At 44.2% G+C, this 15,615-nt stretch overlaps 1 protein-coding gene across 7 annotated transcripts in view; it reads left to right on the top strand.

Moving 5' to 3' along the window:
- The window catches only part of Vps13B (vacuolar protein sorting 13B), a 121,402-nt gene that overhangs the window by 21,021 nt on the left and 84,766 nt on the right, over positions 1-15,615 (top strand). For all 7 annotated transcript variants that reach the window (XM_065435100.2, XM_065435097.2, XM_065435096.2 and 4 more), the window contains 5 exons: positions 1,760-1,876; positions 4,340-4,495; positions 7,373-7,585; positions 10,578-10,774; positions 13,839-14,088. In XM_065435100.2, coding sequence (XP_065291172.2) covers positions 1,760-1,876; positions 4,340-4,495; positions 7,373-7,585; positions 10,578-10,774; positions 13,839-14,088 — 933 coding nt within the window. The remainder of the gene's footprint in view (positions 1-1,759; positions 1,877-4,339; positions 4,496-7,372; positions 7,586-10,577; positions 10,775-13,838; positions 14,089-15,615) is intronic.

The raw sequence follows: 15,615 nt of genomic DNA, 5'->3' as shown, positions 1-15,615 counted from the left end.
CGTGCCACTGCTCTCGCGTTCGTCGTCGTCTTCCACAGCAGGCTGCGTTGCCGTTCGTCATTCCAGCGTAGAATTTCGCTTCTCTTCTGTCGTCATAATGGGGAGGCCACGTTTACAGGGGTACAAGCCATTGCTTAAGGGAGTATGAGCCACTCATTGTCTTACATAACGGACAAGTTTAATTTTGAAGAAATTTAATTTCGGAGAATCACAAGCGGCAAATGGTGGGCGAAGGCTGCTAACCACACCGCCGAGCAAACTCGAGACATCGAATGCAAGCGACAGTGACGGACTGCAGGCATATCATCAGTGATGCCGTTCTCTCCGTTGCAGCCAATTGTGCGTGTAACCTCGTAAATGAGAAATACCTTAGTGAACCCCCGGGATTAACTCAGTGATAAACACAGGGGCCGCATGTTTCAGCTTCGCTGGTTAACCATCTTCACGGAGTGGAAATGCCGAAGATATATATATATATATATATATATATATATATATATATATATTTGTCGCTTGTGTGTTCAAACACTAACCTCATCTTTTTTTTTTTTTTTAGCGCTTCTTTGGCGTGGTGAGAAGCTTCGGTGGGAATGAAGATCACCCTACAGTCATGCACTTTGGCCAGATCTTCAGCCTCCTGAGCCTAAACTGCGCGAAACATTAAGAAACTGCGCGAAATGTCAAGGTGACAGGAAGAAACACACGACATTCAGAAACGCAGCTTCTGCGCTCCGCTGTATGCATTTCTTCCTTTCGTGCAGTTTACCTTTCTTTCAGCATGAACCAACTGGCCCGACAAATCTTATTGCTGTAGGTGGATACCGCTTTCTCATGGTATCACTAATTCGGACAAGGGAGAATGCCAGCGAGTGTAAAACACGCGCAAACTGCTCGTCCGCACGAGGTCAAGGCTGCAGCGAGGCGTCTGCAGTGGTGCTCGATGGAACGGCACTGCCATCTGGCGGCTGTTACAGAAGTGGCGACAGCGGCTGTAGGCACACAGGTGGAGAGTTTTACAACTGAAGCTAGTCTAGCAACGTTGGTCAGAACCTAGTCAGAAGGGTACTCTCCTTTTTTCCATCTTTACTTGCTGGTAATATTTGTGTGTTGCCTACTGAACAATAATTTAAAGTAGTGTAGATGCTGAGTTGGTATGCACCTCTCTTCATGGTAGGGTGAAATACCCTGTCACTCAAGAATGATATGAACAGAAGTGCTGAGAAGTCATAACAAGATGGGACACTTTGTTTTTTACTCGGAACCCTGTCTATTTCTCAGTATGTAGTGGACTGATATAGTAAAGGCTTCAGAAGCCTAATGTACTGCAAAGGCTATTGGATGCAATGGGTTGTTAGCGATCTAGTAAAGGAATTTAGCATTTGTGCACATAGAAAAGATATTTTTAATAACTATGCACGGTTATTGTGCCCGGTTGCATGACACACCTCTCTTGTAGACTTCTACTGCTATTGCAAATCATGTGGGTTTGATTTAACTATTTATGCCACCTAGAAACTACCTGTCAAAAAAAATGTAAAAATGCGCTTTGATAGTTCAGGAAAGCAAGTATTTGTACACATGCTCTTTCTGAATAACATCAGCAAGAAATGGTGTGAACTGTGATGTCCTTTGAAACTTGCGAATGTTTTTGGATGTAACAGAAACTGCCTCCCATAACTCTGCTGTAGCACCTGTGCATTGATCTGCTTTCTAGCTAATGAGTTGACACTCAAGAGCCTAAGTTTTTGTCTTTGTGCAGGAAGTTCGACGCTGGAGTTGGCTGTCGGCGGCATCTCGTGGAGCTCCTCAGAAGACACCCAAGCATGCACACACTCAGCCAGCATGGTTTCACTCTCTCTGGTGCTGAATGATAAAGGTAGATGCCAGAAAGGCGTTATTGTTTTACAGGTGGCGGCTGACCTTTTGGAATTTATTGCCCACATTATAGCAGATAGTGGACACAACAGTAGGTGGCAATGCATGCAAGGGCAGAAGGAGAGAGGGAGCGATTGAGGAAGGTAACAGATGAATGCATGACCACACAAAGCTGGCAATAGCCATAGAGAAAGGAAATAATCTAGAAGGGAGTCATCATCATCAACAGCCTATCTATGTTCACTGAAGGATGAGGGCCTCACCCATCGATCTCCAATTACCATGGTGAACATTTAAAGTGCAAACAGACAAAGGACAAGACGACTAGGCAATACAATTGAGTTAAAGGGACACTGAAGACAAATACTAAATCAGGCTAAATGTTAGATTAATGCTCAAGAATGTCTAAGGCGGCAATATTATTGCGAGCAGAGCTTTGGTAATCGAGAATTTGAGGTACTTGCAGGACATGACTTGAGACATTGGGGTACTAGCCCAATGACGCAGGCACTCCTCATTACAATTGTATCACTAGTACTCAACCACTCGTAATAAAAAGATAATTGCATTGCATTATAAGACAGAAGAAAATGCTGCTTGTTCAGGCCTATTCAATTTTTAGAAAAAGAACTTGTTGACATTATGGCAAAACAGCGCAGACGATGGAACGTTTCATGCCTATCAAGTCAGCTTTAGCATCAAGTATGACTCGTTCATTGATTTCCAACTGCTTTTCTGTACCGGACAGGCCAAGCCACTTACAGATAGCATTGTGCCCATTGTCTCCTCTGCCTTATATTATTATGTTGCTTCCAATAAGAATCAATTGATAGTCAGTGCATTGTCCTGTTCATTTTTCACACGTCCTCTCGTCTGTGCTGTTTCGCCCTAATGTACATAAGCCAACGAGCCCACCGAAGAACCCTCGTGCAACTCATTGGCGTTATGCTTGACAACGACGCGGGCAGCAGGAAGGTTTTGTTTTGACTTGACTCTATGGCGCCTGCATTTTCGCGTTTCAGTAGTTTCGATATAACATAGTGCTGCACTAGTTTTGTTGGTTCGCTAAAATACACAAATTGCAACTAGCAGATAATGCCATGTTTATTAGTGCACTCACATGCTGCAATGAAAATGGTAATTGTATATTTCCATGTATATAGCAAAGACGATGTTGCACGAGCATAGGGAGAAGATGTGCACAGAGTAGTTGGCAGAGCACCCAAATGAGGGTGCATAGATTAAAGCCTACTGGGAAGCAAACATACTTGGCAGAGTCAGCTGAGCATAGTCAGGACTTGGAGGTCATCTGGTGGGCCAACTTTTAGATGCATAGGAGAGGTAAAAGTGAAGGCAATAGCGTCACTGAAAGTTGACTCGTGGAAAGCCGGCTGCATAACATCAGGCTCCTTCCTAGTTTCTTTCCTCACTCCATGGTATTAGCAATGGTGTTGCTTCATGTGAATAGTGTGCCATCGATCCTATGAAGAAGAAATGCTTTCCCTGGAGGAGGCAGCGTGCAGAGAGTTGTGTTGGCCCTCCTGGATGGCTTCTGCTGAGGAAATCTATATTTTTCATCCAGTGTTGTTGGAGAAAATGCATGGTTATGACTTATTCGAGTCAAATGGGCAACTAACTCATCCATACATTAAATTGGAAACACTGGGAAACGCCACCTCTGCACAACTTATATGTTTTACAGTGTGTGAGGCGTAGTGCTTCATGGTTATATTGCGCTCAGTTTTACACAGACGATATTAAGAAAGGACAGGACGTGGACGGACGTTGCGCTACGTCCGTCCACGTCCTGTCCTTTCTTAATATCGTCTGTGTAAAACTGAGCGCAATATAACCATGAACGTTCACCAACTAGACCCCTTCATTGCTTTACTAAAGGCGTAGTGCTGTTGGTAGCGTACTGCACACTTTAGTTGGTGATTATCCAAATGTGCCGCTGTTCTTTACCACAGGCGGCTTGATGTGAGCATCATGTTTCACTTCGGCAGCTTCCGACATTGCATACCAGCCCAATTTCATTTCGTTTTCTCGCTGACATCTTAAAACACTACGCAACAGGAAAACAACAAAGGTGCCTTCGGCTGCCAAAGCCCCACCAGCTCAATGCGTCTCTTGTGCCTCGTGTGCAACAATTCACACAACGCTTTGCAATATGTAGATGTCAACTACAGTTGAGTCTGTCAAATATTTTAATCGCTTTGGATCTTGCATTTCTTCAGTTTGTAAGTTCTTTTCTTGCATTTTTTTTTTCCCAAAACATATGAACGAGGTTATAGTGTATTTGTTATAATGAGGCAGTGTGAAGCTGTTGAGGTCAACGTGCTGCACATGCCCAGGTGGGTAGTTTACTTGATTGATAAAGCAAGCAATATCAAAAGATATTGTCTTTTACCTCTCAATAGTTTTCTGTTTTTTAAAATAACTTGTGGTTTATGTCTCATTTCAGACAAAAGCACCTGCATACTTCGTGCGCCAGAAAACACAGCCCAGGTGCCTCAGTTTGCGAGGCACGACGGTGATGTGGAGCGAGAGCTGAGTCGGGTTGAAGAGTCCTGGATTCGAGCCACTGCCAGAGTGCCACTGAAGTGGAGTTTGAACACAGGTGGAGTATTCTTACTGTTAATCCGTTTTCACCTGCTTATGTGGCTTAGTTCCTGTGGCATTCTGTTGCTGAGAACAAGGTTTGCACAAGGTCACGGGCTTGACTTCCAGTCACCGTAGCTGCATTCCAGTGAGTGTGGAATGCAAGAAAACTTGTGTACCATGCTATGGGTGCATGTTAAGAAATCCCAGGTGGTCTGAATTGATCTGGAACTCTTCACCATAGCATCTGTGCCACTTTGGGGGTGTTAAAATCAATCAATCAATCAATCAATCAATCAATCAATTAATAAAATTTATTTTATTTTTTCTGTTCTAATTTATTTCACAATTAAGCACCTAACCAAGCAAATTTGATAGGAGCTTGTGAAAAGCTTAAAGACTTATAATTGAATAGTGACTAAGGACTTGTCATTTGTTAATGACTATGTGAGTGATTACAGCAGGTTAGCCATCAGACTCCCTTTAGCAACAGAATCGCTGTGTGTACTTTTATGTCAGCACATAAGTATGCATACAGCTGTTTCACTTCTCCACTATAGACTTGTGTAAATTTATACATTGGGCATTATATCATTAATTATATCATTCATTACATCATTTACTATATACATTATAACATTATATCCGATAATTTGTTATGTCCATATTCATTGCATTGTAGGACAACTGCATGAAGATTGATGAAAAAAATTTGGAGGATGCTTAAGCATTGCCTTTAAAGGGCCCCTCACCAGGTCTGGCCATTTTCAGCTGACAAGCGCAGAGAATACAATGCGCAATAACTATTGTGTCTGCAAAGTATTACATCGCTGCGCGCCATGGAAATATCTAAAATTTCAATCCGAATGCCGTTTGCCCTTCCCCTCGCGGCCGCCGCGCTCCAAGCCGGAGTGTGACGTACATGTGCTAGTGCACCTATGTACATGTGCTAGTGCGCTTACGTACACGTGCTTGTGCTGTGACATCATTCATGGTGATACATGACTTCGAGAATTATTTAACGTAACATCTGTTATTTGTCTAGTATGTTGCTTGAATAAACGAAATAAAGCTTAGAGAAATAAAAAACACACAAACCGGATGTCTATGTGTTTTTGTTTTACTTTGCACCGCAGCAAGAGAGATGTACGCCCGTTTTGTCTGCTTGTTCCCACATCGTGCAGCCATGTATGCAGACACCAAAACTATGTCGTTTTCTACCATGTTCCAGCATGCAATCATGGTCTTTGATCTGCTTGTGTCTGCCTCAGTATTCGTGTAGCACTGACTTATACAGCTAGTCAGGTGTTCTCGTGCACAGCGTGCAAAATTGTGCTCTGCACGAAACGAGACAGTCACAACCTCTCGCACGCTAAGCTGTCAGTGGAAGTGCGCCGCGCTGCAAGAAAGTGAGGAGAAAAAAATTAATGAAGGCAGGGCCCGTAACGTATGCATCACGCGATTCTCGAGCTCCGGTATAGGAGAATGCAGGGAAGGAATTTCGCTTCCGGAGGCTAGACAGGGCAGGTGGAGAGAGTGTCTGCAGTTGAACCTGCTTATAACAAACCTGAACGTTACGTGGCATCCGTTCGTTATACCCGAAGTTCGTAGTAAGTGGACGACAGCTTGAAAAAAAAAAAAAATGTGGCTAGCCAAAACAGAAAACTAATTTCTTTGCAAAGAAGTTCATGATGCTCATCTGTTTCTGCAGTGCAGATCCGGTGAGGGCGGTCTTCAGTTTATTTAAAGCAAAAGCATGCTCTTCGCCGAGGCCCTCAGCATAAACAAGTTGCCTGAGGCACTCTATGTAGCCCATTGCTACAGGCACGCTTATGGGTGCTGGCTCCGAAGTTTCATCATCATTCGATTACTCCGCGTCGCTCACCTGCCACGCTTTTCAAGCGATGCCCTCGTACATGCATAGTTCTGCAATATCAGCGTCTTCATCAGCAACTGCAGCTTATGTAACTATAATATTTTCCTAGAAATGCTAGTGGCGAACGCTATGCATGAAGGTGGGCTTTCTGTTTTTGCTTTTTGTGGTGGTTGTTTTTCCCCCACCTTACGGCGGCTGCTGCCACCACCACGGACGTGCGAAGGCGAGCACCATCTAAATTATGTTGCAAGGATCCAAGCGCGGCATGCCGCTCCTGCTAAGGCAGACCTCAAACGGCAGCTGGACAAGGGGCTTGTGTTTTTTTCGTGTAGCAGAATTATGTCCTCTTGTATATTCAAATTACAGTCTGACACTATCATGTCTGTAGGTTGTATGTAAATCATACTTTACGAATTTTCCGACACATTTTACTTTGAGAAATTCAAGTAGTTCAGTAACACCCATACACCACGCGCAAGGCCTGCATGCATCGGGATGCGTGGTTCGGGATGATTTGTCTCATACAAACATTGCCGCTGGTGCTAATGCCAGATTTTCTGCGACACAGGACCCTTAACGCTATCGCATTAAAAAAAGAAAAGAACCAATATATGCTGGTTGTGTTTGCTGTGTGCATCGCTTTGTGACCTCACTACGTTTTGAAACAGCTTGAACATATTTACCAGTTTGTGAGAAGTTCAAGCATAATGTTTGGCAGCCTGCATTTGGTTCATGCACAAGTTCCCATTGCCATGTTGGAAAAAGGTTTTTAAATTGATATGAAACTGAGCAATGAAATAACTGCTATTAAGATCAACTTACTTCCTGTCAGGGCAAAAGCTAGCAGGATTTAAAAAATTTTGCAGTGTAATAGAAATAATTTTTGATGAGTTGTAAACCCAGGACTACTGCTAAAATAAGGATATTGTTTGGTAGACTAGCTTAACATTGAGTCGTTGGGAGAAATTAAGTTAGTGTAAATTGTGGAGCTCTGATTGTGTTGTTTTTTTGCTCATTTAGCTGAAGCCAGTGGCTACGTGGTGCTCAAGGTGAAGGGTGTCGCTGTTGTGATGGACCCTGCCCTGGTGACTTGGCTTGCCCCACTGCCTCTGATTTTTCCAATGGGTGGCGACTTCCATGCGACAGGTTCAGTGGCCACGCCCTTTTCACCAACAGCTAGTGACGACGGCATGCTGACGTTTTCAGACGAGAAATCCCGAGACGTGCCGCAAGGTCAGTGCCACCATCTTCCTTTACAGCAGAGCTGTTGTGGGGACTTCTGTGATTGTTCTCACGCAAGGACGTCTGGCACTGTGCTTGCTCGGTATCAAATAAGGAAGAGACAGCAAAGCAGCTCGCATCACTCTGAATTTGCTTTGAAATAAATATCAGGAGTTATAGAATAAAAGTTACATTCTGAATACATTACTAATATAGACAACTTCACTGCATAGCGAGTAATTGTATTAGCGAGTAATTTGTAATTTTAATGAGAAAACATTTTATGGTTTATGAAGTCGGAAATCTGGCAGCGTGGCTGGAGATGGTAGAAATCATGTGGTCACAGAGATATGCTCGTGCCACTGCTCGTCCATTAATCAGTGTCGTCTTCCACAGCTGGCTGTGATGCCGCTCATCATGCCAGCGTTCCCTTACTGCCCCTCCCTCTGCGAAGGCGCTGATGGCACTGGCCTACTGCCAGTCGATACGCAAATTTTTGTGAGTTCTGCTGTGCGATCCAATGGACAAACCTTCGACAGAGATGGTAAAAAAAAGTCACGTGGTTTAAAAGACACACTGCACCAGTGGCCAGTCTATACAGTCAACTCTCGTTACAGCGGACCATGATAATCTGACACAAAATGTCCGTTTTATCTGAAGTCCATAATATCCAAAACGCCTCACTTCTGAAACTTTTGTTGCAATGTCTAACAACTTTATTACAAACAGTGAATGACGAACGTCCAAAGTAAAAAAAACAAGAAAAGTCGCAGTTTTACTCGACAGGCGAAGCATCGATTGCGATAGCAAATTAAGCAAGATAAGCGTGGCAGCAAATTGACCTTCATGCTGTCTCTCGCTGAAGCGTGAACTAGACGTCGAAAGCACGTAGCTACCGCACTTTTTCCACATCGCAGATCACTTTGAAGATGAGGCCCACACGGGCGTGGACTTTATCCACATCACAGATCGCTTTCAAGATACGGCAGCCGCGTCGTAAGCAGCAGCTGCTGGAGTAGAACCCCCTGTGCCACATGCGCGAAAGAAGATGGCTGTTTTCGCTCCACCTTCCTCCTTTGCGCGCATGATAATGAATTGCGATCGTCGGCTGATCCTCACAAGCCAGTTGTCAGCCCGTATCGGCACGACAAAAGTATGTTTTATACGCCTGATTTTGAAAAAAATTGCCACTAATTTCGTCCGCTGTACCCAATAGTTCATTGTAGTGCGGTCTGTTAAAAGCTAACTTCGTTGCAATAATAAAATAGGTAGAACAAACTAAGGCTGAAATATGGTCCATTATATCTGAATATCTGTTGTACGCGGGTCCATTGTAATGAGCACCGACTGCAGCGCTGCAAGTCACTGCGGTGATTTCGGTGAGTTCTGTCACGCGCTTCGATAGACGAACCTTCAACTTCGACTTTTCAGTCTGTAGCTGCGCCCAGCTCCTTTGGACATCCACGCAAGTAGTACATGAATGAGGCCAAGGCATGTGATTCAAGAAATGATAAAGGCAATGTGAAAACCATGGCATTGCTTTTCGTAAAGCGAGGCATCATCGGGAAGACGTCACAATGCTTTTGCATTCATCCACGTAGGGATACCTAAGTGCCCTTGACTTTTTTGTTTCTCAGGTCACACTTGGCAGACTCCACTTTGGAGGTCAGCTAGGAGGGGCTGAAGGCGACAATTATTTTGAGACTATCGCACCTAGGCCTTTTTCTTATTCCCGAGGCATCCATCTTGACTGTCAACTCATTCAACTTTACCAGTATGCAACTGCGTTACTATTTCTATGATGTTTTCATCTGACTGACACTACTAGGATGTCCTCTCCTGGCTTGGCTGTATAGGGAGCTGGTCTTGCATACTGGCAGTTGTAAGTCAGTGGAAGGCAGCTTCCAGAGAGCATTCCCTTTCAAGAAAGCAAGAACCTTTCTTAAAATGTTGAGTAATGGCAAAGATATAAGATAATGAAATGTTGTCAGACGATGCTGTGAAAATGTGAAATGATTCTCTACGTACAGGAATCCTCTGCCACAACCCTGACCAGCATCCTGCACAGCTACAATGCACATGGCTCAGCAAGTAGTAGGTAGTAGGTGACACACAGAAGCAAGCAATTGTCAAACGTTTTTTTCTTAGAAGGCCCTTAAACCACCCTGAGTTTGAATATTTGATAAAAAGTGGCAGCTGTGTACCAATCTAAAATGAACATACAGCCACAGGAATTTTTCAAAACGATGCCGCAATAGCAAAGTTGCAGTCGTTTGATGAATGGCTGCACAAACACATCTGTTTCTCATTTCCCGTTGCTATCATCCCCGCAGGCACCCTCTCCTTGTTGCCCTGTACTTCTCTAAAAAACTTGTTTACGCTATATATCATACTGAGCAGCACATTAGCGCACTTTTCATGTTTGAAAACACCATCTCATGACTTTAGTAAATGGCTACCCACTATTGCCACCATACATACAGTGCAAAACACGCTACACGAGATGAAATCAGGTGATGGCGCATGGCCAGGCAAGCGGCCTGATGAAAACGAGTGGGCATGCAACTGGATGGCAAAGTCATGCTAGCAGAGAGATCAGAAATAATGCCACTCATAGATTGACCAGTTAACAGCTTGACCCTGCTTGTGTCATGGCATGTGAAAAAGCCCAGAGAAGAGCACGAGATTGTTTTTTGAATCTGTCACTACCCTGCAGCACATAGTGCTGCCATAATTGCTGAAGATGATTGTCATGACATACAGTGCACAATGCATGTGGTTATTTGAAATATTTACACAATGTCAGATGTCCTTTAGAAGCCCTTCAGTCAATTTAGTGAATCGTTTTCAGCAACAGTGTCAGGTTAAACAGGCCAAGGCGTCATGGCTTTGCAAATATTTAGCGGGCAGAAGGTCCATCAGTTTAGGGAAGGAGATATCAGGGTTTGTTTGCCGACATACTAATGCAGTAACCTGTGTCTTTCTTCGTTTTTTGGTGGTGCAGAGGGTAAAGGCTCGGCCAGTGGCAGTCAGAAGAGTACCACTACCAGTCTGGTGTCCCCGCCGGACCTAGTGGGTCCGCGAAGACTACTACGGACTAACAGTGAGGCATCCACTTCCAGCAAGGCGCCAGAGCAGCCCAAAGGATTCCACAGCTGGCTGTACAGCACCTATCTGCACCTGAAGAACTTCTCTGTTCAGGTAGTGTAGGCAGCCATCACGCTTACATACCGGCTATCATTGCAGACAAATTTCTGTTGCAATGAAGGGAAAGCTACAAGAGTGTAACTTTTGCACATTTGTTATTGCACCAAGCAGTTTGGCAGAGTTTGATAACGTTTCTCTGTTTCGGTTTCATCAAGCAGGTACTGCATCAGTGTTTCTTGCTAATTGTGACAGTTTTGCATTTGCCAAAATGCAGAAGAGCAAAGAGAAAAAATAAAATTTGAATTTAACATTGAGTGGTGTACCTTAAGTAAGGCTGTACTAATAGCAAATTTTCAATTTAGAAGTCAATTCAAATAATAAAAACCAAGTACGGATCGAGTTGAATATGAGTGCTATTGATTTTGCAATAGTGTAATTGTTTTGACCTACCAGAGGTACAAAAGAAAAGAAAATGCAAGTTTATTGCACAGCAAATGATGTACAGGAAAATTATGCTTTGTGGTCAACAAAATTCTTTAGTACAACACTTTTGCTTGACGGTATCATAACTGCAGTTATTTAAAGTTGCCATGAAGGAAGCATAGCTACTCGACATGTTCAGGGAGCAGCAACACCGACCTCCATGCTTCACTTTCTTCAGACACCGAATAAAGCCGCTCACCAGACACACTAGTGTCTGGTATCAGCAGGTATCTCTTAGCAAGCCAAGCCAATAGCGGGCGCCAAGCTTACACCACTGCTCCCACGGATCTTCTTTTTGGCACAAAATTTCATCCTGCTCATATATCTTTTAACCTGTGATTGTGGCAGGGAAAATTTCTGCTACAAGCAAGTGAAAATTGCTACTGGTTGATGAACTTATCAGTCTTTCCAAAGTGCTGATGGGAAAGGAGCCTCTTCAGAAGCTTTCATTGTTGAGGAGGGTTCCCTTGTGTTGAAGTTTTCCTTGCTTCTTCTGAAGCCAGGTTTTTAATTGACTTTGTGATTGAAGCATCCTGGTGGTTTTTGGATGAACAGTGTTCTTCAACTGACAATGATGAAATCAGCATGGTTTTAAGCCTTTTTAAACTTCACGGCAATGGCCTGTCAAGTACATTCTTTATTTTGGGAAATCCTTGGTGCATGCAGACATACGCAGTCTGCGTTCCGTCTTGCTGCACCGAACGCAGCTTGCTCCGCTGATTACTTCACTCACTCAGTTCATTGTTGCGCACTCCCTGAATTCCGACCATACACACACGCCTTTTGTAGAAGACGTGTGCACGGCCTGATATCGGGGAAAGTTCCCTGAAAAAAAGATGTGCGACTGTAAAACAGAAAGCAGCCAGTGCTTTGCCCAGACTGCACTGGGAACCATGTAGTTGCCGTCTTGCATTGATACCTAGCAAATTTATCAGGTCGATAACACTGGGTCGATACGAGACCGACAAGACGCTGACGCCAACTATTCTGCACAGTGTGTCACTGAGACCAATTTATCTTAATAGACCGACAACGACGCAACTGACAGGCGCAAGTTGTTGCGCGACGAACTTGCTTGTCGACGGCACGGACAAAATCAGCGTGCGGACCACGGTCGCCCGACCGAACCCCACGCGATTGGCCGTTGAAGTGACAACGCGATAACCATAGTGCCTTGAGTCGAAACATGCCTTTGAAGTTGAAATTCCCAAGCTTCAGCCCTGTCAAGTCGTGCACATGAAGTTTGAGAATGTTGATGCTGTTTAGCAAAGGTTAAGTTAGGCCTGGCGCCGTTGAGTTCGTGAACCCGCTACCAATTGATCTGAACTTCAACATGAGCAGTTACGACGACGGAAACTGCTCCTAGGGTTCAGTTGTGGCAATACAGTAATTAGATATCAACTATTGCTCGTTTCGCAAGGCGCATCCACAATAAGCGGCAAGCGGTGACACAGTTTTGCACCAACATTTGTAAGTAGGTCACCGTTCCCGAAGGCTGCCGGTCGCATTCGCTATGTAGATGGTTGTGTCTGTACATGTTGTTAAGTTGACACATTTTTTAATTCAGTAGAAGAACAGTTTACCTCTGAGTCAAACGAGAAACAAGAGACAGTGTATTTGGTGCAGGAGCATGAACAACCTCCTTGCTCAGTTGCCAATGGTGTCAGCAATGGCATCCACGTTTCGTGAGAGAATTACGCAGCCTATAAGTGAGTGCTCATGCCGAGCCTAGTTTTCTCTAATGATACTTTATGGCACACGTAAACTGTAAGCATGATGAAAACGAGAATCAGTAATAACAGCCTGTAATATATGTGTCTGGATCACAGTTGTCATTGTTTAAGTGACTCAACCGCTCATATTGAGTGGTCTCCGGGTGGAACATTGTGGCTCATATGCCCAGATATATATGTTTTGCTACGTGTTGACATTATTTCATATCAGTGAGGTGCCGTTTCCACAATATCCGAAGCTAACAACCATCTGTGGCTGTTGATGTCGATGTAAACAAATGCACCGCTTTGGCATACGACGTGAAAGGTTGCATTTGAAGACTTCTTGAATATGCGAAATGTCTCCGTAAAAGGAATACAAAAAGCGAGGTGCAACAGCAGACGTCAGCGACACGAAACTCCAAGGCAGCCACGTTGGCAGATGGAATGCGGTGTGTCTTTATCGGCCGCGCTGTTAGCAGGACAGCGCACTCAGGCCTGATCACACAGTAGTTAATGAGTGTTATATAACTCCCAGGAATGAAATGCTGGGCTGGAGAAGCCATTATTAATTCATTGCAATCCATAAAACATACAACCAACGCACACTCAACATGGACGCAGGTACACAAACCAACCGGCGAAAGCCCCGGAACCCTTCCAAAATGTTTACAGCTGCGTGTGGCAGAGGGCAGCACAGGAACATGAAAAGAGTGGATTGCTTCATGCTCAAAAGCAGCTGCAGCTTTCATTAAACACAGGCAGGCCTCTATGTCTTCAAAAAACATGGCATAAGACCATAGAGACAGTGTTCAGCTATAGTATATGCCATTGTTTTTTTAATAGGGGTTGGCTGTTTGTCAGGCAGGCATGAGAGTCTGCACGATGGTTGACCCTCCCTTTTGTCTCTGTGTTCCTTTCAGGCGGACATCGCCAACATCTGCGTGCTGTTCCCTCGCTTGCCCCTGCTGCTTGCGTTCCCGAGGCAGCAGCGACAGCCAGGCTCAGTGGAGCCCTTACCCAGCATACTGCTGCAGTGGCGTCGTGTGCTGAAAGGAGGTTCTGAAGGCACTGTGGTGTGCACACTGTTGCCAGCTGTGAATGTTGTTTCTGCTGACTCCCGACCCAAGCAGGCTGCTGCTGGCTCGACTGAGCCACATGACAGTGCGTCCGGTACGTGTGCTTACCTTTTTAAACAGTTAGGCTTTCTCAGCTTGGGTAAAGAAAGAACATCTTTGTTGGCTGAGTTGTTAATGGTTTGAGCAGTGTGTCAGCATCTACAGTCGAACCATGTGATAACTGAAGCCCGACACAGTGCATGATAGAGTGTGTAAGCGCAACTGAATGAGGACGTAGAAAGAAACAGATACCAGAGACAGCGCTACACTTTCAACTGTAAATTTTATTTTTGCCCCCATCAATAAATATATACCGTATGAGTGGAAACAAATGAGACAGAAAAAAAATATATATATTCAGTGGTGCATGTTGATGAACCGTACATGTGGCCTAGGCATGGTCAAAAGATACACTGCAATGGTTACAACTATAAACAGAGGAATCCTATCTGCTTTTCAGATAGCGACACTGATGGTTTGCTCACGCACCTTTCCTCTAATTTTTCAATTTCATGGGCCTCTATAATCTCTCTTGTCATCCTGCAATGAGCCCTATACAAAATAGAAGTAGTACTCTCAAACATGGGTTTGCAGGGACAATCTCGCCACTGAATGCCCAAATGACCAAGATTACCTTAGTGATGTTATGTTTATGCTCTTTTAGTCTCTCATTGATGCATCTGCCAGTTTGACCAACATACGTTCTTCCGCATGAAAGTGGAATGGCATAGACAACGTTACGAGTGCAGGTTACAAATTGTTTGCGATGTTAAGTAGAATATGCATTCCTATTAGTCTCTGAATTAACCTGTTTGCATAGCTTCTGTATATGCTCAGGGGCAGAGAAAACAATGTCCACCCCCAACTTTGCCGCTATTGTTCTGAGGTTATGTGAAATGCAACGAATGTATGATACCACAGCAACTTTCTTTGCTCTAACAGTGGTACTGCTTCCCTTTGATGCATTTTTACCATTCCTGCTTAAGCACTACACAACAGAGGTGAGCATGCGCATCGACTGCTTTTGCAGTTGCGCTTACACACACTATCATGGATTCAAACCAATTAGCCCGCCAACGTGTTTTAATGGACACAGTGCAATTCTTGCCACAATAAAACATTTTCTTATCTCCCTACTACAAAGCATCACTAAACTGTAATCTTCCCACGAATCCTGCATTAACAAAGTCAGCTGGAACATTAGTCCCCATATTATCTACCCCCGTAATGCTAACAGGGTACAAGTGCTCAAATGTGTCTTCTGCCCACTTAAATTGTGCAACAAATAATCGCAGCACACTTGCAAGGCTGCCCCTCCCCCCCCCCCCCCTCTCTCTCTTACTTACTTTATTTTTTTTTACAAAATCAGCAACACGGCCAAACTGATTCTTGACACTGGAAGTACGTCACGGCCAGCATCTTGTTTGTCAATCACTTGTTTCAAATGGTACGGCCACGTTGCCATCAACATCTACTGACATGTGAGGCCACCACTGACGATGCTTTTTGCATACCATGCACAGTAGGTAATCTGCAGCACAGTGTTCATTGATCTGTGGTCTGCAGAGAAAACAAAAGTGCA

Source organism: Dermacentor albipictus, chromosome 7 (assembly GCF_038994185.2).
Source record: "Dermacentor albipictus isolate Rhodes 1998 colony chromosome 7, USDA_Dalb.pri_finalv2, whole genome shotgun sequence".
Classification (NCBI taxonomy): Eukaryota; Metazoa; Arthropoda; class Arachnida; order Ixodida; family Ixodidae; genus Dermacentor; species Dermacentor albipictus.
The sequence above is the reverse complement of the archived record's forward strand: the minus strand, read 5'-3'. Positions and strand labels throughout refer to the sequence as shown.